The 25,186-nt window shown below is 40.7% G+C and overlaps 1 protein-coding gene across 1 annotated transcript in view; it reads left to right on the plus strand.

Moving 5' to 3' along the window:
• Positions 1–25,186, plus strand: part of ITK (IL2 inducible T cell kinase) — a 64,729-nt gene that overhangs the window by 28,185 nt on the left and 11,358 nt on the right. The window contains exons 5-9 of the mRNA XM_007165522.3: positions 308–348; positions 3,910–4,061; positions 8,028–8,093; positions 15,276–15,330; positions 24,383–24,465. Of these exons, the coding sequence (XP_007165584.1) occupies positions 308–348; positions 3,910–4,061; positions 8,028–8,093; positions 15,276–15,330; positions 24,383–24,465 (397 nt within the window). The remainder of the gene's footprint in view (positions 1–307; positions 349–3,909; positions 4,062–8,027; positions 8,094–15,275; positions 15,331–24,382; positions 24,466–25,186) is intronic.

The raw sequence follows: 25,186 nt of genomic DNA on the forward strand, positions 1-25,186 counted from the left end.
GAAGGCTCCGTGCCCACTGGGAAAGACACACACTGAGAACCGCTGTCAGCCCCTTTGGGCGAGGCTTTTCCTGGGGATACAGGCAGAGGGGCCCAGATATTGGCTTCTGGAAGTCTCTGGTGTCTCCTGGAAAACAAGATTGGGAACGAGCAGGCTGAAAGAGAAAAAACCCAGGCCCTGTGTCTCATCCTCCCCTCCTGCTGTTCTCTTTGGGGCCCCTTTTCTCTGAAAAGCCCCCTAATGCTCACCTTTAGTTGGGCACATTCGGTTTCATACTCATTTTCTTTTTCTGTTTTTCTTGTTTCAGCTTCAAAGAAGCCTCTTCCTCCTACTCCTGAAGACAACAGGGTGAGTGAGAGCACGAGGTCCCGGTGCGGTGGGCCAGCGGCCCCGCGGGCTACAGCTCTGGGGTGGGCCCACTTGCATTTCCCATCTGCCCAGGTTTCTCAAATGCCGGGCAGATGCAGCAGATTTGTGGTGATGCAGCTGAACTCAACACCATGGGTTTCTCGGGCCTGAATTGTCTCGTGGGTGTGTCCAGGTAAAAGCCGCCAGATCGTCACCCCACTGCCTTCACTCGGCAAACACTTATTGGTAACAAACTGTGCAGTCAGGCACCTGACTAGGTTAGGGCATAATAACAGCTCACAGCTATATAAAATGTGTATTTACCCCACCCTTTGACATACAAGCATTTTGGAAGCATACATTTGAGAATACCTTTTATTCTTCAAAGCACATCCACACTTTTACCAGCTATTTTGAAACTCACTATCTTCTCTAGCCACTTCAGAGGGTTATAGTTTTATTCTCCTGTGAAAGCTTGGGAAAGCAAGTCCCACGAGAGGTCCTCCCAAGGCCATCCAGTAACTTAGTAGTCAAGCTAGTAGGATGCAGTTTCTGGTGTGGTGGCCTTGAACTCGAGTGGTGGTTCTCAAAGTGTGGTCCATGGACCAGCAGCATTGGCATCACCTGGGAGCTTGTTAGAAATGCAAATTCTCAGGCCCCGCCCCAGACTTACTACATGCAAAATTCTAGGGGAGGAGCCCAGGAATCTGCATTTTAATAAACTTCCGGGTGATCCTGAGGCACACTGGAGTTTGACACACATCGGTCTAATATACTGACTTACAAGACTTAGGTGATATCAAGTCAACTCTCGGGAAGCTATTTAGTCAAGAAGACAAAAAAAAAAAAAAAAAAAAAGAAGAAAGATCAACCTAAGCCCTCACTTTATGGTAACAGCAGCACCAATATCCACATTTGAGTAATTGCCCTTTATTCTAGAACCCACTGATTCAGCCTCCTCATGCTTTTTCCTGAAGAATGAGCTCTGCTTTTTCCCTCCAGCCAATATGGTGACATTTCAAAGACTGGCAGCTTCCCCATAAGGGAAGTTCTACGTCGCTCAAAAGCAGGCTGACTTTCAGATTTGTCGTCAGCCACCTTCCTCACAACAGGAAAGAAGTGGACTGAAATTGTAGCAGAAAATGAGCTCTCTCCCTTTTTATTTCATTCATCTTCTAAAGAATATTTCACCATCACCCTGGAAAACATGGTTTGGAATCCCCCTGCCCTGGCTTGTCGGGGGTTCCCCCCACAGTCCCACCTAAACCCACACTTCTGCACCTTAGACTGGTTTGCTCCTGTCTGGTTTTCAGTATCAGTGAAGGTGAAAGTCAGAAAACAGGGCCTATCCATCTCCCCTTGGACGCCACTACTTGGCTTCTCAGATTTCTTGGAGGAGAAGCCTCTATACTGCTCTAGCACTCCAACCACAGGGCTTTTGGAATCACAGCTGTAGCTTCAACCATACATCTAAATCCACAGTAACATTTCTTTTATCTTGAATTACTTGAATTCACTTCTCCATTCACCTTCATGTTCTGTCTTCTAAGGAGTGATGGCATCTTGAGTTGGCATCTAGAGCAGCTATACTTTTATTGATTTTTTGAAAAATAAATTTATTTATTTATTTATTTATTTTTGGCTGCGTTGGGTGTTCGTTGCTACGTGCAGGCTTTCTCTAGTTGCGGCGAGCGGGAGCCACTCTTCGTTGTGGCGCACAGGCTTCTCATTGCAGTGGCTTCTCTTGTTGCAGAGCACGGGCTCTAGGCGCGTGGGCTCCGTAGCTGTGGCGCACGGGCTTAGTTGCTCTGCGGCATGTGGGATCTTCCCGGACCGGGGATCGAACCCGTGTCCCCTGCATTGGCAGGAGGATTCTTAACCACTATGCCACCAAGGAAGTCCCCATATATGTTTTTATATACAAATATTGGGGCATGACTATACTGGACAACATAATAAAATAAAATGCACCTGTATTTGAATCCTGCTGGATTTGGCAGCTCAAATGCAACTGATACAGGAATGTAGTATCAGTGACTCAAAACTAGTATTACCATCTGTGATACGATTTTCCAAAATGGCAAACAACTCGTGGTCAAGTTCTGAACTAAACAAAGTGTAATCTTCCCTCAATGTAAAGGGTGGTTGCATTCCTAGGAAACCAAGTACTTCATATAGGGTTGAGGTAGGACCTAGGCTCAGAGTGTTATTGTACATTATTGTTGTAAGCAGGCTGCTCACCACATGAATGTCTAACAGGACATTGAAAAGTTGTACAGGATGTGGGATGCTGCAGAGAGTTTTGCATCCTTGACCCTCTCCCATTCAATGCTAGTAGCACACCTCAACCTTTGTGACCTTTGAAACACCGCCATAGATGTCCAAAATGCCCCCTATGGAAAGGTTCCACATGGTTTGAGAACCCTGCTCCGACCTTTCTCTTGATAATAATTAATCAGTTGGGCCTATAATGAGATGAATACCATACCATATGCTTTCTTTATCTTTAGGTGCCCTTGAACAACTCCTTCCTCCACTGGCTCTTAGGGTGAAAGCCTCAGGCCCAACAACTCTTATCTGTAGTTCCCAATATATCACCTCACAAGCTCCACAGATAATCTTGACTTCAAATTCCAATCTGGGCTCAGCTGGGATGACATACTGTATCAGTATGACAATTTTTTTTTTTTAATCTCCAGTATGTTTATGCCACCGATTGCTTCAATGTACTCAGAGAACTTTTGATTTCCCATCACCGAATCTCATTCTAGCCAGTAATCTCAATCTCTTCCCATGTTTGCTGTCTCACAAAGTCTGCCAACCTGTAGCAGGTGTGCCCACCCTGAACCCTTGTGATTGTTTACAGTCTCCTCTTCACATATCAATATCTCTTCCTAAGAAACGTACTGAAAAGCAGAGACATAAGCAAGAGAGCCCACAAGAGGAACAAGGGGTCCCACATGATATAGTAGAGAAAGCATAAGGCTAATTCAATTGCTAAACTTGGCCACATCCATTTCTCCATCTGGGCCTTAGTTTCCCTATTCTAAACAAAAGAATGGATCAAATGATCTCTCAGAGGCACTCCAGCTCCAATAGTCTATGATTCTATGGATCTGGACAAGCCCACAAATAAAATCAGAAAAGCATGGACTGAATGATTTAGTGTTGACTTCATCCCCTTTGCCAACAATGTGATGCTTCTCGCAGAAAGGCTGTGAATTGTGACATGGTTCAAGGAAAGAAACAAGCAGACTTTTGTGCAAAGCACAGCCGCTGGGAATTCACTGGGGTCAGAATTTACCACATAGAATGGGAGAGGCAATGAACTCCAGGTATTGAATGTCTTTGTGTCCTATTCAGCACCATAAGCCTAACTCATAAAGAAAGCCAACTAGGCAGGCAAATCGCCTCAGGAAATACCCCCAATGGATTGTAGGAACCGGTGTCTGGCCTGGCATGGGTCCAAGAGCAAGTTACAGCTCGGGAACTTGCTAACCTCGTTCCACAGTTTACCTCCTTTCTACATCTTTGTTTGATTTTATTGTGTCCCTCCTCCAGCAGTTACTTCGGGAACCTGAAGAAACCTTGGTCATTGCCTTGTATGACTACCAAACGAATGATCCACAGGAACTCACGCTACAACGCAATGAGGAGTATTACCTGCTGGACAGTTCCGAGATTCACTGGTGGAGAGTTCAGGACAGGAATGGGTAAGGCACCTTCGTGGTTGCTGTCCCAGTTTTTGAGGTGAGGCGGGAACAAAGAAAATACTGGAACGATTGTCCTACCTCTCTCAGCAGGACCACGGCACTGAGTTAGGAGAGGACAGCAGAGGCAGAAGGAGGAGGAAGGAAGAAGTAGTTGAAAAGGGTCTTTCCCCTTCTCAGAGGTGGCTGGGAGGCAGTCACTTGCTATACTGGCTCCCTGCAGCCCATCAAGCACTCCCAGCCTCCAAACTCATCTAAAAATCTCCTGGGTTCTTCCACTGACATCCACAGTTTGGGAGAATGGCAACTTGTTCCACAAAACACCATTGTTCTTGAGTGTTTAAGTGAGGTTGAAGGTACATCCCATTGTGAGGGTCTTATTTTTGGTGGAAAGAAAAGGTGCGTACAGATGGTACGGATTGGTGGTTACATTAAGAAGCACCAGGAAAAAAATACTAAAGATTTAGTTAAACCAACAGCCTTTCAACTAGCCATCCGAATGATTCATGGAGAAAACAAAGCTGTGCAAATACAGTTTGCCCACTATAGGACTTTTGAATGAAAAAAATCTTATGACTCCTTCTCTGATCTGAAATATAGGAAGATTACCGTTATTGACCTTCAGAATGCTCTGGGATGTATATGACTTAGATACTAGTGCTTAGTTTAAAGTTATCAGATTCACACTGCTTTACAAGGCTTTATTTTTTTCCTTTAAATATCAGAGGTATTTACCTGTGCCCTGGAATAGTCTCCAGAATCATCTCCGGAAGATGATTTCAGCGATTGCCTAAATCCAACACGGAAGTGTGCCATAAGTTAGCAAATTCCCTTCTTGGAGGCTTAGGTTGTTTCTAATGTTTTGCAAATATTAACAACACTGCAATTAACAGCTTTCTATATTAATACTAAGGGTTTAAACATTTTCTGAGTGTGAGGTTATTATTAGTTTAAAAATATTTTAAAAAGAAAAAGAAAACACTCCATCATTGCAACATCTGGATAGCCTATGTCAATGTTTTATAAAAAAAACAAACAAACTAACAATAGCGAGGAATATACATAAAAACAAGCCACCCTCCATTTGCCCGCACATCAGTCCTAAAAGTATTCATTATTAAGTTACTTGTGCATCCTAAGCAAAAAAGTTATACGTATACAAATGCATCCTTTTTTCATTGGCACTAAGGTGGTCCATTCTGGTCTTCACCTTGCTTTTAACCTTTAATGATATATCTTAGAGGTACTTTCATATCAGCACATACAAATCTACCTTATTCTTTAAATAATTGCATAGTTTTAGAATGTATGCTTGCGTTATAAATATTTAGACAATATTTTATAGTGGGACATTTAGTTTCCAGGTTGCTCAGTGAAGATCTTGGATTGCTCGTGCTCGTGTATCTTGGTAATCTTTTGAAATTTATATATTTTTGAAAAAAAATTTTTTTCTTTCGGAAAAAAATATATATCTCACATTTCTAACTATGGAACTGGTGAGTCAGACTATGTGAAGTCTTAATTTTGAAAGATAAATCCCTCAAAAATTTTGCCAAATTCCCACCAACAGGGTATTCGAGTGCCAACACTGGGTATCATTAAACTTAACAACAAAAAAAAGGACCAATCGTTGAGCAAAAAAAAAAGAGGTACACAAATATCTTTAGGGTTAAGGCTTTACTTTTCATATATATCAAAACTTACATTTTCAAGGCACCTTCTCTTTAAGTAGCCTTATCAACTCAACTGCAGGGGAAGTGAGGGAGGGGTATAAAACAAGATTAGATCAAGAACTGTGATCTTGGAGGCAGTGTCTCTTGCTAGCTGAGAACAGACGCCAAAGCCCCTCATCTGGAACCTCTCTCTCTAGTTGACTCGGGGAAACAAACAAGACCCATCACATTACCTTCTCTTTGCCTGTTATGGGGAGGCCCGTAGCAGAAACAGGTTCAAGACTGCCTGGCTCTACAAACACCAGAGGAACTTACTCAGAAATTCATCCCTTCAATCAACTGACATTTCTTTAGCACAACTAATGTGCCAGGAAATTTTTTCTCCTAGGTCTCCCTTCCCCAAATGACAGTTTACCCCTTGTTCATTGGCCCGTGGAAAGGCTCAACTCTGCACTTCAAAGGGCATCAAAGAGGACACCCCAGAGGCCAATCGGGCATATGGGAATTTCCCCAGTTTGCTTTGTAATAGCCTGGTGAAGCAGGAAGTACACAAGATGGGGAAAAAGGAGACTTGGACTTGAGTATCAGCTGCTTTTGTTGTACAGGACTTTGGGAAAGTCACTGAACTTCTGTGAATCCATTTCCTTATCTGTAAAATGCAGATGATAATATCAGCTTTCCATCTCAGAGTGCTGAGAAAATCAATGACATGAAGAAAATGAAAGGGCTTTGTAAATTCTATACCTACACTCAAGTGAAGAGAATTATCATCATTTTGTAGATAACCCAGCTTTGACTGGCATATTAAAACACAGTCATTCTACATGAAAGTGAAAATAGTATTTGACCTACTAATATAATTGTAAACATATGGTGTGGCAAAAACAGACATAATTAAAAGGAATGTCAAAAGAAAGACATAAAAGAAATAGCAAACTTGAGAACAAGTTGACTCCCATCAGTTGGCACTGACTGCCTTGAGCACTGGATTAAGAATGATTCTGAGGCTGGGTGTTCAATTCTCCAAAGAAAGCATGCCATAATTGACTAGCAAGGTCAGGTCAGCCATGGGTACAAGATATGAGATATCCCATATCTGACATCACCATTCTTGATTTCTTCACTCCTCAGAACAATTCTGTGAAATAGATTACACATTCCCCATTAAACATAAATCACTAGGGACTTCCCTGGTGGTTCAGTGGTTAACACTTCACCTTCCAATGCAGGGGGTGTGGGTTCGATCCCTGGTCAGGGAGCTAAGATCCCACGTGCCTCGCGGCCAAAAAACCAAAACATAGAACAGAAGCAATATTGTAACAAATTCAATAAAGACTTTAAAATTGGTCCACATAAAAAAAAATCTTAAAAAACAAAACAAAACAAAAAAACATAAGTCACTAGATTACAAAATGGCCTTATACAAAAATTAAAACAGGTGATAAGAGTAAAGAGCAAGAAGTTATGAGACATCTTTTTATAGATTGCAGAGTCTGGAGGGATTTTACGTGTGATCTAGTTTAGGTCCTTCATTTTACAGGTATGGAGTCAGAGGCCTAGAGAGTGAAGGAGACACTGTTCTCACCTTGCAGTATTAAATGCGATAGTGTTTTGAAAAGTACAAAGCTACACACAGGTGTAAAGTATTTTGACGTTCTTATTAGTCTCTTAATCCATATGTCTTTGTTTATACACAATTTACTCCTGCTCAAAAGAAACCCCCAACCCCAAATCCAGCATGATTTTATCCTTTTTTCTCATGTTTTACCAGTTATGTTTGAAGGAGCTCATTTAACAAAAAACAATATGGAGGCCTTGAATTAAAAGCTCACAAGTTCGACTGGCAGTATCTTTTGGGACCTGTGGCTGGAAAGTAATTCTTTATGTTTTAATTATTTTGGTTTCCCAACTGTAAAACACTAGCACTAAAGCGGAAAAAATACTGATTATTACACACACACACAAATGTTTCCTAATAGAAAATAGAGACTGAACATTAATCTTTTTTCCAACAGAGGAAATTTCACAATGAAGAGATTAGCAAGCAGAGCTATTAAAGCAACCACTTCTTATTTATTATGATTCATATTTTAGTGGTAAAATCTACATAGCCTTTAACAGATAGCAGGTTGTTATTTTTAGCAATTCTTTTATTTGAAAATTTTAAAATGTCTTATCCCGAATGCTAAATAACATGAGACTTCATCTTTAAATGACTTTTAGTTGATTAAACCTATGAAATGGAGATGTGAAATTAGTTCTACATTAATCTAAACACTAATTTCCCTTTTAACAGGCATGAAGGATACGTACCAAGCAGTTATCTGGTGGAAAAGTCTCCAAATAACCTGGAAACCTATGAGTAAGTTATTTTATTTGTTTTCCAAAAATACGGTGCTAAGGAGTCCTCTTACATTAGGAGTGAATTATTGGTTGATTATTAAAATACCAGGCATTTTCTCTTCTTGACCTGCTTTCTTCTCCCCCATACTCTGATCCCTAAGTAAATAGTTGAGGGTCACTTTATTTATTTTCTTTTTTATTAGAAAGGTATTTTTATTTATTTATTTATTTATTTATTTAATTTATTCATTTTTGGCTGTGTTGGGTCTTCGTTGCTGCGTGTAGGCTTTCTGTAGTTGTGATGAGCGGGGGCTACCCTTCGTTGCAGTGTGCGGGCTTCTCATTGCGGTGGCTTCTCTGGCTGCGGAGCATGGGCTCTAGGCATGCAGGCTTCAGTAGCTGTGGCAGGCAGGCTCAGTAGTTGTGGCGCATGGGCTTAGTTGCTCCGCGGCATGTGGGATCTACCCCCGCCAGGGATCGAACCTGTGTCCCCTGCATTGGCAGGCGGATTCTTAACCACTGCGCCACCTGGGAAGCCCGAGGGTCATCTTATTTTATTTATTTTTGGCTGCATCGGGTCTTAGTTGCGGCATGTGGGATCTTTCGTTGCAGTGTGCAGGCTTTTCTCTAGTTGTGGCGTGCGGGTTTTTTTTCTCTCTCTAGTTGTGATGCACAGGCTCCAGGGCACATGGGCTCTGTAGTTGTGGCGCACGGGTTCCAGAGTGCTTGGGCTCTGTAGTTTGCGGCCCGCAGGCTCTCTAGTTGAGGTGCATGAGCCCAGTAGTTGTGGTGCATGGGCTTAGTTGCCCCTGCAGCATGTGGGATCTTAGTTCCCTGACCAGGGATTGAACCCACATCCCCTGCATTGTAAGGTGGATTCTTTACCACTGGACCACCAGTGAAATCCAGAGGGTCACTTTAAATAGAAGAGGGAGGGTATGTGTTCTCATCTCCCCTTTTATCTAAGGGATGATTTTCAGATGCTTGCACATAACTGTGGTCAAAGGAAAAGGTTCTTCTGGGAGTCCCAGGAATATTTATCTTACTTGAGAAGGAAAAAACACTATGAACACTGGATCAAATACAAACTGACTTAAAAACATGGTTTAATGCAATACTTCCAATACCAAGATAGCAGACAAAAATATAGATATTAAATATCTGCTTAGCTTGTGTTGTTTATTTCAAGCTAGTCATTTAAAAGAAGAGTTCACATGGATATAAATTTTTTTTTAATTTTATTTATTTATTTATTTATTTTTGGCTGTGCTCGGTCTTCGTTGCTGTGCGCAGGCTTTCTCTAGTTGCGGCAAGCGGGGGCCACTCCTTGTTGCAGTGCGCAGGCTTCTCACTTCAGTGGCTTTTCCTATTGAGGAGTACAGGCTCTAGGCGCACGGGCTTCAGTAGTTGTGTCTCATGGGCTCTAGAGTGCAGGCTCAGTAGTTGTGGCGCATGGGCTTAGTTGCTCCGCGGCATATGGGATCTTCCCGGCCCAGGGCTCGAATCTGTGTCCCCTGCATTGGCAGGCGGATTCTTAACCACTGTGCCACCAGGGAAGCCCCACATGGATATAATTTTAATGGAATTACTTAATGTTTAATAAAATTCAAGTGTAGAGTACAATGTACTCACCATGTACATGTTATTTCCTAGCTCAGCTGCTGGAAGGCCCAGAGGCAATAATACTACAGTAGCAATGTGTACACTCAGATCTTGGTTTTTAAATAACACTTCCCACTAAAAAGAACTAGGACTTCTTGGAGAAATGGCTTGGGGATTCAGAGTCGGGGCAGGGAAAGAACAAAGATGAAACTGGAACATTTTGATGCATCAAAAAGTAAAGAAGTACCCCCCAATATTCTTTTGTTAAATAATGTGAACATATTGAATGATCACAGAAGCCAGCTTAAAAATGCTCCTTCTGACTAAATCTGGGATAATTTGAGTATCAAAATAAATAATGACAGTAAGGGACTACAATCCACTGAGTAAAATTTAAAAATCGATAATAAATAAATAGCTTGACAGATAAGTAAGTAAATAAATAAATGGGCAAGAAGAGAAAAAAGCTCTTTCTTGCAGCAAAATGCCAACTAATGAATGTAGAAGGAATGATAAAGTTTAAAAATCACCATTTTATAACTCAAAGTACCAACTGATTCAGGCAAGAATCATCAATGAGTGTCACAAATAGGTGATGAAAGTTTGATATTTACATAGTTTCAAAGTATCTTCTCACAAACCACTTACTAATAACAAAGAGGAAATATCTGGTAGATCCCATCTTAACTATATGATCCAAGTTCACATCAATAATGGGGCAAGCAGACACCGTGCATCTCCTGATGTGATACACTGAGAAGGACACAACATCACTTCTGTGATATTCCTGCCCAAACATGCATAACCTGAATTATTCATGAGGAAATAATAGACAAATCCAAACTGAGGATAGTCTACAAAATAACTGCCCTGTGCTCTACAAAAATGTTAATATCATGAAAGACATGAAAGGCTGAGAAATTGGTCCACGTTAAAAAAAACTGAAGAGATGGGGTAACTAAATGCACCAGTAATCCTGGATCAATCTTGAACCATAAAAAAGCAAACCAAAAAAAGTTACAAAATATATTATTGAGACAACTGATGAAATTTGAATAAGGTCTAAAATTAGGTAATAGTATTGTATCAATGTTAAATTTCATGATTTTGGTAATTGTACTATGGTTATACAAGTGTATATACTACTTATTAGAGATACATACTGAAGTACTTAGGGGTAAAAGTCTATTCTCAAATGGCTCAAAAAAATCTATTTATCTATATCTATCTACCTATCTCTCTATCTATCTATCTGGACAGAATGGTAAAGCAAATGTGTAAAATATCAACAATTGGTTCATCTATATGTGGGAGTTCTTTTACAGTATTTTACAACTTTTCTGTAAGTTCAAAATCATTTAAAGATAAAATTTAAAGTACTTATCAAGCTTAAGATACCAGGGTTGAAGAATGCTAGCTAATGAAACCTTCTATTAACTCATTTGTGTTCTTATTAGTTCAAATGTGGTTAAGTTATTTGTTGCTGAAATTCTAATAGATTCTATAGTGAAGAACTATCATTTTCTGAAGAGTCTCTCAACCTGAGATTCATTTTGATCAAGTAGGTAAGAGAAGCCCCTCCCTCAGCTAACAGGAGTCATCACTTCCAAGAATACCCGAACTGTAATGAAATATATAAGATATGCTTAAAAAATAAAATTCTTTTATTATTTTACAGTCAACACCTTTAGAAAAAATTAGGCATTTATTTCAAATGATCCCTAGGCTGGGAAGTTTTCTTTATGTTTTGGCTTTTTACTTTTAATCAGAATTTCTTCATTTATGATAGAAGGGGCACATTCAAACTTCCAACACAGTGTAAGGCCATAGGGAATGATGGAGCTTGGGTCAAAAAAAAGATATATTCCCTCTCTTGAAGATATTTTAAGTCACTTTTAAAATGAAACACTACAGCATACAAACAAAACAGTCTGTGAACTCTATTTATTCTGCACTCTGTCAGTTTGCATTTCAGATATGGAATCGTAGCTAGAGAATTAAATGACTCATAAACAAGCATCCAGATAGTTAGTTATTATATCTGGGTATACCAAAAAAAAAGGCCCAATATGATTACTTTTTTCCTTGAACTTAACATTGTCTAGATATCTGCATAAGAACTCAAAATTGTGCCCCGGGAACATGATCATGGGTTGGTAAGTTGATTGGCTTCAGGTCTCCTGCCGTGGTTTGGGGACATGACTTTGGGCAAGTTTCTTCACCAGGTTGGATCTCAGATCCCTTTTCCTTAAACTGAAGGGTCAGGTAAGATGAAGGAAAGCAAATTGTGGCACTCTTGCTGACATTCCCTCCCTGTGCCTGAACTCAGGGCAGACATCACTCTTAGATAGTGACATTCTTACTCCCTGAGCTCAGACTGGCCTCGATCTTTGCAACACACAGCTCCAGGCAGCCAGTACTAACTGATCAGAGCTGACACGTAAGATGAAGCATATTTGCCAGACTTCAACTAAATAAGTTCTAAGAGCTCACTGAGTTGGAAAGTACCATCCAGTTGCATGTGTTCAAAAGCTCAGATGAAGTGAAGTAAGTCAGACAGAGAAAGAAATATCGTATGATATCACTCTTATGTGGAATCTAAAAAAATGGTACCAATGAACTTATTTACAGGACAAAAATTGAGTCACAGATGGAGAAAACTTATGGTTATCAAGGGGGAAAGTGGGGTATAAATTGGGAGATTGGGATTGACATAGACACACTACTATATATAAAAGATAACTAATAAGAACCTACTGTATATCACAGGGAACTCTATTTGGTGCTCTACAATGACCTATATGGGAATGGAGTCTAGAAGAGAGTAGATATATGTATATGTATGACTGACTCACTTTGCTGTACAGCAGAAACTAACACAACATTGTAAATCAAATTAATTTAGAACAATTTTTTAAAAAGAGCTCAGAAGAATCCACTAATTCCCTTATTCGTGGCTACTCTCAAATAACCAAACAAGTTTGGTAAGTGGTATTGCTTCCCCACCCAGAACTTCTCTCCCCCTGGGCTTATTAATTTCCACAACTGATTGTTAACTGATGATCATTCTGTCTCCTCTAACCTAATAAGTGGGCAGGGAGGCCAGGATACGGTTCAAGTGTTAACAACACTGAAAAACTTCAACCCTAAAAAACCACTCACATTCTTTTTTTTTACCACTTTTTAGTTGTTTTTTCACCAGACAACAAAATTATAAAAATAATGCTCCTGTTTGGACATGCTCCAGTTTGAAGAGCTCTACTTTAGAAGATTCAGGGAGTAGGGGTAGTAAAAGAATATAAATTATTTCACTCCATTTCATTTCTCTTTCAAACTTATACATTACACATTTAATTTTTGTATTAAAATATAGATAAGGAAAGAAGGACCCATGTGACAGCATGCACATGATAAATAGTGCGAAGATTACGTTCCTTAGGATTTTGCAGATCGCAAGAACTGTATCTGACAGGTGTAACCCCTGAAAGATGTGGAGTTGGGGGCTACAGCATAGCAAACTAGGATTTTCTGGGGGGAGAGAGGGAGCCTGGTAATGTTTTTCCTTAAGTCCCTGGTATATGATAGTTACAGGCTCTTTATGGTGGTGATAAAAGCATGGACTCTGGAGCCAAAATGGCTGGGTTCACATTCTGGCTATGCCTTACTAGCTCATTGACCTTGGGCAAGTCTCATAACCTGCTGATAACACTTTCTGACACATGATAGGTGAGCTACACTTTAGCTAAATATTCTTTGCAGTCTTAAAGTTCTCACCAGAGTATGGCTGGAGCTTTCCCCCCAGCAAACTTTGATAGAGTCCACTGACCAGAGATATGATTTCAGCCTAGCTACAGCTAATGCAAAAGAGACTAATCAGGGCATACTCAGGAAGCCAAAGTTCATATCGAGGCTGTTTTAATGGAAACTTTATGAAAAGTCAGTTAGCATCTTTGTATAACTTGTATAATTCTAGTTTAGAGTCATCAGTCATTAAAATTCCAAGAATGATACCACACTGCATTTATGTTACATGTCATCTGTTGTTGCTTGCTTGAGTACGATATGCTACACATACAGATTATTGGCCAGCCAGGCAAGGAGCTGGACTGCTAGTTTCAAATGCTCAGATGTATGAAGAAGAGCTTTCAGCACTACATATGTTAATGAAATCAAACTATAAAAATGACACTGAGGGCTTCCCTGGTGGCACAGTGGTTGAGAGTCTGCCTGCCAATGCAGGGGACACGGGTTCGAGCCCTGGTCTGGGAAGATCCCACATGCCGCGGAGCAGCTGGGCCCGTGAGCCACAATTACTGAGCCTGCGCGTCTGGAGCCTGTGCTCTGCAACGAGAGAGGCCGCAATAGTGAGAGGCCCGCGCACCGTGATGAAGAGTGGCCCCCACTTGCCACAACTAGAGAAAGCCCTCGCACAGAAACGAAGACCCAACACAGCCATAATAAAAAAGGAATTCCTTTAAAAAAAAAGAAAAAGAAAAAAAAAGTTAAAAATGACACTGAACCCATAGTGTACTTAGATTTGCTTTTCCCCATTATCCAAATCATTCCTTCACACTGCATTGGTTCCTAAAGGTGTCTGACATGAATTATTTCAGGTTAAGATCTATTCTTTGGTAGCAAAAATCAAGAAGTATCTTTACTTTCTTTTTTTATTTATACATTTAATCTATTATTCAAATTGCTTATAGAAAATTTGATTTTAAAACTTCTCCAGAAAAGAAATGAGACACTTATCCTGAGAAAATTAGCCAGAAATCTTAAGAAATTAAAACAGCTGTATGATAAAATCAGAAACACAAAATTAAACAATATCGTGTCATCACATGAACCCCGTGACACATTTTCCTTTTAAACTAACTTTGAAGCTCAATCTCAGGTTAGTTCACTTTGTAAAAGTAGAAAATATGTGAATGTTTACCTTACTTTTAGCAGATTACATCCATCAAAATTTTTTAGTTTTTTCAGCAAATAAATTTAGCATTCCTTTGACAAGGAATAACAGTAATGCCTCAGGTTTTTCTACATTTGCATTTTTTACAAAGATAAACTAGCCTTATGAGACACTGTCAATGTCATTTGTGCAGGAGCTTTTGTGCAGCTGGGAAAAAATTTAATTATTTTGCAGAAGATCTTGAAAACCAGTCTTACAGAGGAAAATACTGCAATTGTTTTAAAAGGATATTTGCTACACTTTCAAATTTATATTAAATTTTTATAGCTGCCCTAGCATCATCCTGCTAATAACCACCCACTGACTTACAAAATAGAGCAGAAGATAAATGTTTTCTAAAATTTTAATGTGGAAAATTTCCAACATGCACAAAAGTAGAGAGAAAAATATGATGAACCTCCATGTACCCAAAACCCAGCTTCAACAATTATCAACATTTCACCAATTCTGATTCATTTGTTCCAATTAAACATTTTATTACCTGGAAATGGTTCATGCTTTTGCTTTTGAGTTTGAAAGCATTGGTAGAAACAAAAAGAACAAAAAATCTTCTGTCATTAATTATCTTTCATAAGTAAATAATGAAATTTTTTAAAATGTCATTGACATATGACTTTTTCCTGCTTTCAGGTGGTACAATAAGAGTATCAGCCGAGACAAAGCTGAGAAACTTCTTTTGGACACAGTAAGTCTCCTTAAACTGTCTTTTAACTTCAAATAAAATGAATTGTGTTACTTTTTTTCAGCCATGCTGTGGTTTGTGCTAACGCAGTGAGTTGACATATTGGATTAACAGTGGTGTCCATGTCTGGTAAAAGCATTCTGGGGGTTCACAGGGTTAGCATACATCAGTATAAGAAACCTGTAGAGGATCAAAGGCCTTGGTATTCACGTGTGACCGTGACCACAGCTTCTGTAGGTGGTCTTTTGGGCTGTGATGGCTGGCCCTGGGGAGCTGTGGTGCTGGTCTTCCTTGCCTGCGTCTCTGGCTGGGTCAGGAGTGCCTGTGACTCAGATTCCGCCTGGTTGGGCTGTGTGTGGATCCAGAGGAAATACACCACTTGTTTTATTTTTCATGCAACCATTCTTCTTGAGAGCCATACGGTATCGGGAGCAGGACTGACCTTACCCAGGGGTGTCAGGATTAAGGGAGAGAAGGCATGGTGTGGTGAGGAAAGTACTGGGTCCTGGCCACTGCTCTCGCTCCAACTCAGTGTGTGACTTCGGGAACATCTCTTCTTCCTTCTGGGCCTCAGTTTCTCAATGAGTACAAGAGGAGCACTGGACTAAATCAGGGATGACAATTACCCAGACGCATACTGCCACTGTCTGTTCCTGGTCCTGTGGCCGACACAGTTGATCAGAGTTCATGGCTTTGGGATCCTTCTCAAAACAGTGCTCCAGGAAGCTGCCATCAGTTGACTGGCATGCAAGGTAAAACCTTCTCTTCCTGGATCAGAAGATCACTTGTTATTCTAAAACAGTGCCTCTCAAAGTATCTGTGGTGATGGACTACTTTTTGTGGTTGGTTTTTAATTTCCAATCTGTCACAGACTTATATTTTGTAAAATACAATAAAAATGAATTATCAGAAAAAATAAAAAGCAAAAATAAGAAGCAAAGATATAAAAAATGCAAGTCCAATTTTTTATTAGTATTAGATTCATTAGACATAAAATTGCTCTGTCTGATTGCTATAAAAAGATTCTAAATGATTACTCTCAATTTCATTTTTTTTGTCTGGAGGTGGACCAATAACAATTTGCTAACTGGCACCCATCCATAGACCACACTTAAAGTAGCACGGAAAATTGCACATTTAGGGCCCTTGCAGAGAAACCAAATGCATGGAGGTATTGAGAGAAAGCTTTCTACAGAGAAATCAATCAATTTATCAGCGTATTTGCTTAGAGCAGTGGTTCGCAGGCCTGTCTGCACATTAAAATCACCTGGGAAACATTTTCAAAATACCAATGCCCAGGTCCCAGCCCAGATTCATTAAATCAAAATCTCTAGTGGGTTAGAGGGGTGGGATAGGGAGGGTGGGAGGGAGATGCAAGAGGGAGGGGATGTGGGGCTATATGTATATGTATAGCTGATTCACTTTGTTATGCAGCAGAAACTAACACACCATTGTAAAGCAATTATACTCCAACAAAGATGTTAAAAAAGAAGAAAACCTCTAGTGGGTAGGGTCCAGGCATTCCTAATTTAGAGGAAAATCTCTCCAGGTGAATCTAATATTCAAATGATGTTAATGACCCGCGCCCAACACAAGCCTCACCAGTGAGACCAGTAAACAGTAGGCCTGGGTTGATGGAGGCATCAGTCTCTCTGTGCCAAAATGTTAGCTCTGTTCCTGCCATTGTCCAGTTATGGTTTGAAGGTATTTCCTATCTTTAAGAATCTTAAACTGCAAACCTCTCCTGCATGGAATGAAGCTGGAGTGACCAACTCATCCTGGTTTGCCTGGAACTGTTCCAGTTTTAAAACTGAGAGTCCTATGGCCCCAGAGCCCCCGCACCTCAGTCCCAGACAAACTGGGACAGTTGATCACCCAAACCGGTAACCATTACCAGTTTGGACAGTGGCTAGAGGTGAGCTTAGAGAAGGAGACCTGGGAAGATATCAGGTAGGGAATGAAAGTCTGTGATGGGAAGGTGGAGGGATGATGAATATTGTCAAAGAATAATCTAAAGGCATATAGTTAATTAATATACTATTTACTTTTGCACAAGGGAAACTGATAATAGATTGATTCATTCTATCAAAGGCAAAAATATAATTTCTATAAGAGGAAATGGAGACAGGAAGAGAGCCCACAGTCATATTTTGGAGCAGTGAACTTTTTCTCCTTTGGTTAAGTTGCCGGTGAGCAGGCAGCTGGCAAAGAGGACAAGGTGAGATGCTCTGCCCGTGGGCAGTTTTGTTCTCATCAAAGAGGGCAAGTCCAGTTGTTTGTGGATTTTCCAAAAGACTATTTGTGTTTTCCAGTGACGGCTGCAAAACAGGCAGTCTGTATGATGTCAGCCGTCTCAATCAGCATCTGTTGCCTTTATGACGTCTGCACCATTTCCTTTATTAGGATTTCTCAGTATAAACTCACATACCTTACCATTTTGCTGAGCACAGATCTAAGCGCATAGAGATACTTGAGACAGGGTCTTTGATCTCAATAAGCTTTAGACTCTATTGGGAAACAAGACAAACTCTGAAGAAACAGGATAATCTAAGAAAAACTGAACATATTCAGTAGGCTTTTAGTGGCCTTAGAGTTCTGAGAATATTTTAGAATTAGAAAGATTTCATGGAGGAAGAGGAAATAAGCTGAGTCATTACTAGACTCTGGTTTCTCCTTGTTTCCACCTGGACTCAGCACTTAATTATTTCCTGTGGTTCCCAATATCGCACATTAGAATCACTGGGAAATTTTTAAAAATACAGATTTCCAGGCCCCAGCCCAGACCTACAGAATCAGACTCTCCAGGGTTAGTTTGTGGGAATCTATATTTTTTCAAGTCAAACTTGTGATGCATATGTGGCCCACTCAGCACCTATGTTATTGGATAACATAATAAATTATTAAACTAACCAATAAGAACCTATAATTAAATAAGAATTATACTGAGTTTAAACAAGTGCAGTTTTGTTATTTTCAATCCCACATTGGTTAATGAAGCACCCATGGAGCACCTAAAACAGCCCACGTTAATGATTAGCAAAAGATGATTTCTATTTTACAACAGTTCTTTGGAGACACTTAAATACATTCTGCTTGCTAGGGCAGTTGAAACATTCCTCCTTATTAATATTCTAGACTACTTCACCAAATCCTCTTTGCCTCCTTAGGTAATATAAGGGCAAACTTCATTGGGTCCCTATGTTGTATGATGTTTGAAACATCAGCTGAATTGTTTCAGGGGTGAATTTAGTATCCCCTTATCTAACAATTATAGGACCCTTAAAAGATTGATTGATTCATTATTATTGACCAAAAATGGATTTATTTTATTTTTATTAACTAAATCTCCTGATGTACTGCCCCGTGCATATTTCTCCACTAGAATATAAACCCTTTACCTTGTTCCTGCTGTACACAGGACCCCAGAACTGTACCTATGATAATGTAATTGCTCAATGAATATTTATTGAGTGAATGAATATAGCAAATGCTTAAGAAGTGTTTTTAAATTAACAAATATGCTGTAGGAGAAGCTGGCTAATCATGAGCATCATTGGGGAGCTTTTTAAAAATACAAATTCCAGGACTCCAGCCCTCACCAGTCAGAACCTTAGGAAGTGGTACCCAGGTGATTCTGGGTCTTACCCAAGTTTGGGAACCACAGAAAATATCTCCTATTGTGTCCTATCAATTATTCAGATAGTACCTCCTCTAAGAAGCCTCTCATGCTTTCCCTCCCACAAGCTGTGGAATGTGGTTTTTCCACACCTTTGAACCCTTATGGTGCAATGTCATGACATCTCCAGTGGCTCTGTTTTCACTCAGCCTCGGACCTCAGCTGTCTCTCTTCTGTCGTAACCCATTTAGGTAGAGGGTGAATTCTTTGCAGGCAGGTACTCTATACTTCACAGCATTGCATACGTTGGGTGACCTGAATTTTGGGCAGAAGCCTTATCTCAGACATTGGTTTATCATATTTCCATGATTCTAAGATGTTATTAAAGATACAGTACTGACTCCATACCAGGATTTTTTCAAGAAAAGAAATGAACCACCTCCAGAATGAAGAGTGGCTGTCAGAGACACTCTTAAATTATAATGCAGTGTGAACAAGCTGTAAGTTATCAGTCCATCTTTTTCACAATAACCTACCCTGTGTAGCAAGATTATCTTCTGTAAGGTGCCCTTCAAATCATACGGACAGAAAGAAAGAAGTAAATTCCTAACAGTCAACATGTCTCAGATGAAAGCAGACAATGGCATTAATGCTTCTAACAGGTGGTATACCATAGCGTGTGATAATAACAGCTAATGATAGCTCTAATAGTCCTTGTTCTGGTATTATATTCCAGGAACTGTTTTAGGCACTTTAATTCTCCCAACCATCTTGCAAAAGTCATTTTACAACTGAGAAAACTGAAGCTCCTGCATTTAATCAGGAAACATCTGTGTTGACAGAATTATAGACTGAGTTAGAATTCCTTTTAAAGAACACCTGGTCCATCCCCTTTGTGCTACAGGGGAGTAAACTGAGTGTAAATCAGTGGCATAGCCTGGACTAGAGCAGGGATGCTTCTTCACAGACACACACACACACACACACACACACACACACACACATGCACACATGCACATATACACATGCACACACACACAGTTAGTAAGGGAATATATGAGTTAAGTTCTATTCTCCCATCCCTATACTTCCCATCTGTGTATTTTACCCCCTTGGCATGATTTTTTTTTCTATTGTTACATCTTTATTTTTCTAGATAAAATAGTAAAAGGTAAAGTGAGACCTTGACTATATCCTGTGGGAACAAGCCCCCTCCCCGACCTACCCTGGCTGCATTGCACAGATCAGTGCCCCTATGCATGGCAATGACAGGAGCAGAGACCCTTTAGACTCCACTGTTCTTGGTGGTTGTGACTTCCTCTGAGCCCCTCGCAGGAAGTAGGTGATAAGGCACATGCCGGATGCCTCCTTTTCCTCAGAACCCTGTGCTGCCTCAGCCCTAAACCAGAGTTTCCTGTCACCAGCACTGAATGCCACCTAGAGCAACTACGATGGAGGAAGAGCTCTGCCAGCCTCCCGTCCTCGGCAGAGCTGACTGAAAACTTTACCTCTCCTTTGTCTGATGTCTGTGGATCAGTTTACTCTTGTTAACAGTTGGGCCCCTCTCTAATCACAAATTTAAAAAAAATAATAATGGTTTCTTTGAAAGAATAACAACAACAAAACATTCTTAATTAAATAGAAGAGACATTACCACTCCCTTCTTCACAGATAGTTGATACACTTGGGGTCTTTTTGGTCTATGTTTCTTCCCTTTAGAATAAGTTACATATGTAGAGAATGTCTGCCTCGGCTAAAGTTTAGTTTCTTCCTGTCTTGAACTTAACCCATCACATTTCAGTGAGGCAAGAGCAAAAGCTTCGATATTTGGGCAAAAGGGGAGAAATTTTGAAGACAAGTGATGGTACATGTAATACATGGATGAATATCACAAACATGATGTTGAGTAGAAGAAGCCAGACACAAATTCATTATTCACAACAGCCAAAGGTTGAAACAACCCAAACGCCCAGCAATTGATGAATAGATAAACAAAATGTGGTGTAATCCATACAACGGAATATTATGCAGCCATAAAAAGGAATGAAGTACTGATACATGCTACAACTTGATGAACCTTGTAAACAATATGCTAAGAGTAAGAATCCAGTCATAAGAGACCACATATTGTATGGTTTCATTTACATGAAATTTCTAGAATAGGCAAATCTATAGAGAAGTCATATGAGTGTGGCAGGGGTGCAAATGATACTGAGGTGTCTTTTGGGAGTGATGAAATATTCTAAAATTATATTCTGGTGATGGTTATACAACTCTGTGATTTTGATAAAAATCACTGATTTGTACACTTAAAAGAGGAGAATTTCATGTTATCTAAATTAGGCTTCAAAAGCTGTTTTAAAATCTCATGAACTACTCTGGGATTTTTTGGTGTCACATAGATCACCTTTACTTCAGAAACTGAATAAACTACTAACCCCAAAGGGGGGACAATCTAATTTTTGGAAAATCAAGTTTTTTAAAAGGGCGATTTGCATGCAAAAGTTAGAAGGGTGTTTACTATTGCACTGGATAAACAGTTTACATTCATATCTGAGAAGATGAAAATAAGAACCTGGTTAGTTCTCCTCTGTCCTCACCATGTCCAAGGTCGTGCACAGAGCACACTGTAGAGAATGTGGGAGGCTAATATGGGCATAAGGTTGTACTATTGGTCCAGAAAGATTGACAACTCATTTTCTTAAATTTCAAAAAATTCATGAAATACAAAATCATTAAAGTAAATTCTGTGTGTACAAAGACAGAATACTAGGACTGTCCTAGGGTACTACGACATCTTGGAAAAAGAAATGTAGCAGCTTTCTGTATTTTCCTCATTTCTTCCCCTGCTTTCAGGCAACAGCTAGGGCAGCCCTAGCTCACGACCTTGAGAAAGGAAGGTCAAGGGTGGACAACAGAGACGAAGATTCAGGTCTCAGCTTTGAATTTCTTCCTTTCTTTTTCCAGCTTTAGTGAGATATAATCGACCTACAACATTGTGTAATTTGAAGGTGTGCCACATAATGATTTGATTTATGTATATATTGCAAAATGATTAATACAATTTTAGTTAACATCCATCTCTACACATAGTTACAATTTTTTTTCTTGTGATGAGAACTCTTAAGATCTACTCTGAGCAACTTTCAAATATACAATACGGTATTGTTAACTCTAGTCACCATGCTGTACATTACATCCCCAGAATATATCTTATAAACTGGAAATGTGTACCTTTTGACCACCGTCGTCCAACTCCCCTACCCTCCGCTTCCCTCAAATTTCAAAATAGACTCTTGAATCTCCCAGCAGAGAGAAGAAGAGTTTTGGGAGTCTCACAAAGTTGTTGTGCTAACCTCTAAGTTTGGCGAGAATGCACAATGATGTAAGGGCCAACCATCCCCCCCAGATTCCCCTCTGCGGGTTTAGGGCCAAGTCAGAGGAAGCAGGTTACGTGTCTACGTGAGGATGAACTTTCTAACTATTAGTGCTCTTTCAGATGACAGGGACTACTCTTCAGGACTGTTATAAATAAGAAATGCATTTTCAGTTGAGTCAGTGGAGACCAAATCTGGATGTCCATAAGCCTTTTAAAAGTTCAGGTCCCGGGACTTCCCTGGTGGCGCAGTGGTTAAGAATCCACCTGCCAATGCAGGGGACACGGTTCAAGCCCTGGTCCGGGAAGATCCCACATGCCGCGGAGCAACTAAGCCCGTGCACCACAACTACTGAGTCTGTGCTCTAGCGCCTGCGTGCTGCAACTACTGAGCCCGTGAGCCACAACTACTGAAGCCCATGCGCCTAGAGCCCGTGCTCTGCAACAAGAGAAGCCACCGCAATGAGAAGCCCGTGCACCGCAACGAAGAGTAATCCCTGCTCGCCGCAACCAGAGAAAGCCTGCGTGCAGCAACGAACACCCAACACAGCCATAAATAAATAAATTAATTAATTAAAAAAAAAAAAAAAGTTCAGGTCCCAGGGCCTCAGTCCTGGAGATTCCAAGTGTGTAGGTATGGGGAGGCGGGGAGGGGCGAGGAGCATGGTAAACTGCTCATAGTCGTTGTTTTGTTCTGTCTTGTTCTGTGCTTTAGATTCTTCAGGGGATTGTGATCACCAACAAAGTTTGGGGCACAGGGGTTTAGGGAGTTAGGCCAGATCAGTGGTTCTCCACCAGGGGTGATTTTGTCCCCCAGGGAACATGTGACAATGTCTGGCATCCAGTTGATAGAGGCCAGGGATGCCGCTAAACATCCTATGATGACAGGGCAGCCCCCATGACAAAGAATTACTGCACCCCAAACGTCTATAGTACTGAGGTTGGGATAACCCTGGGCTAGAGAATCTTTCTAGGTTCTTCTAAAAGGTCTTTTCTAACCCTGAGATTCTAGGATGCAAACAATTAGCATGGCCATCTGTGTATCATTTGTATGTGTAGATGACCCACCTTTGGGATTAGGGGGTGGAAGAGCTTCTAAACTGTGTATATTTTGCTCCATATACAACAAGTGTATGCCCACCACACGAGGCTCTTCTCTCTCTGGCTTTCACTTATGGCCCTCAGTATGCCTAAGTTAAGCAAACCATAGCAACAGATTTTGCGAATATCACCAGCACAGATTGACAGGTGGGTAGGAACAGAGCCTTAGACACAAAGTACTCAAAACACAGAGTTAAGACTTTCAAGTTCCTACCAGGACTGAAAAAACTGGTCTCCCCGTTTGTTAGTACTTATTTCATCAGCACTGGCAAAATTGTCAGTGGGGTGAAGGGTACATCTTGGGGGCTTCCCCTTCTCTCCACTTCCCTCACGCAACCGGCAGCTTCGTGTTCTTTCTCCTTTTGCCCTGCAGCAAAATCAGCACTTGAGAAAGGGCCTGCAAAATATATTCCCATTAAGAAAATGGTGAAGCTTCCAAGACAGAAGTTTTGTGCCCTTGTGGGCAACAGAGAAATGGCTTCTAACGTTTGTTGAATGGAGGGCACCATAGACTAGGAGAATGAGCAAAGGTTTTGCTCACCTGCCACATTCAAAGTTCAAATCCCAGGTCTGCCACCTATATTTGTAGGTCGTGAGAAAGTCACTTCAGCTCTGCAGCACTCAGTATCCTCATCAGAAAATTGAAGATAGTAACACCTAGGCTGCAATGTTGTGGTGAGGGCTGGACAATATCTGTAATGAGCTCCAAGAGGGCAGAGCTTGTGTCTGTTTGCCTTCGTTTACTGTTTATGTCATCACTAGAATAGTCTTGGAACCATGGTAGGAGCTCAAGAAATGTCTCTGGAATGAATGAATGAAACGGTAGCCATTATAGCTGAAAGGCTGCTCTGTGCCAAGCTGGCCTACAGTATTTCCTCCTTTCACAGGCAAGAAAGTGAAGCTGGATGCATGAGCCTGGTTTCCTGGGATCGCTGATTTTCCATTCTTTCTAACCCTTCCAGGGCAAAGAAGGAGCCTTCATGGTACGAGATTCCAGGACTCCAGGGACATACACTGTGTCTGTTTTCACCAAGGCCATCGTAAGGTATGGTGCTAACTCAGCGAAGTGGGGAGAGACAGTCCTGAGGTGGGTGAGCGATGAGCCACACACAGGAATGTCAGACAGTGCAAGAGGTAGAGGAGTCCCTAGAAATACTGTGTTTCCCTGATCCCTGTGAGAAAACCAAGGCTAGGGAGATTAAGAACATAACTGAAGTCACTTACCTAGAAAGTGACAGAGCTAGGGCTGGATGCCAGGTTCCCTTCCCAGTTGGCATCCCTGAGTGCAAAGCTCTAAAGAAATAAAATACCTGGTCTTGTATTTGATGCATTTATAATTTAATCCAAAGAATAACAAAAAAGATACTTTTGACTGCAAGCGAGAAAATATGAATTCTAGTTCTGGCTCTGCTAATAAAACTATCCACCATTTATTGAGTCCTTACTACGTGCCAGAACCTTACAGATCCTTTCACTGGGGGCTGGTCACCTGGGTACCCTCTGCCTAGCACATAGCAAAATTCCAGACTCCCAGGAGAAAAGCAAGCATTGAGCATGAGCCACATTGTTTATGCAAACAATTTAGGTATAGGGAGCCATCCTTATCAGTTAGAGAATGGTGAGCGCCTTCCTAAAATCTAAGTTCTCAGAAGCCAGCCAAGGGCCAATCTTGCAAGCAGGCCTTTCTAAGGATAGCAGTCAGGGCTGCTATGTTAACTCTGCTACACAAAGCCAAATAAGTACGAAGGGGCCAAGATGCTTCCTTA

The sequence above is a fragment of the Balaenoptera acutorostrata genome, chromosome 2, assembly GCF_949987535.1.
Source record: "Balaenoptera acutorostrata chromosome 2, mBalAcu1.1, whole genome shotgun sequence".
NCBI lineage: Eukaryota > Metazoa > Chordata > Mammalia > Artiodactyla > Balaenopteridae > Balaenoptera > Balaenoptera acutorostrata.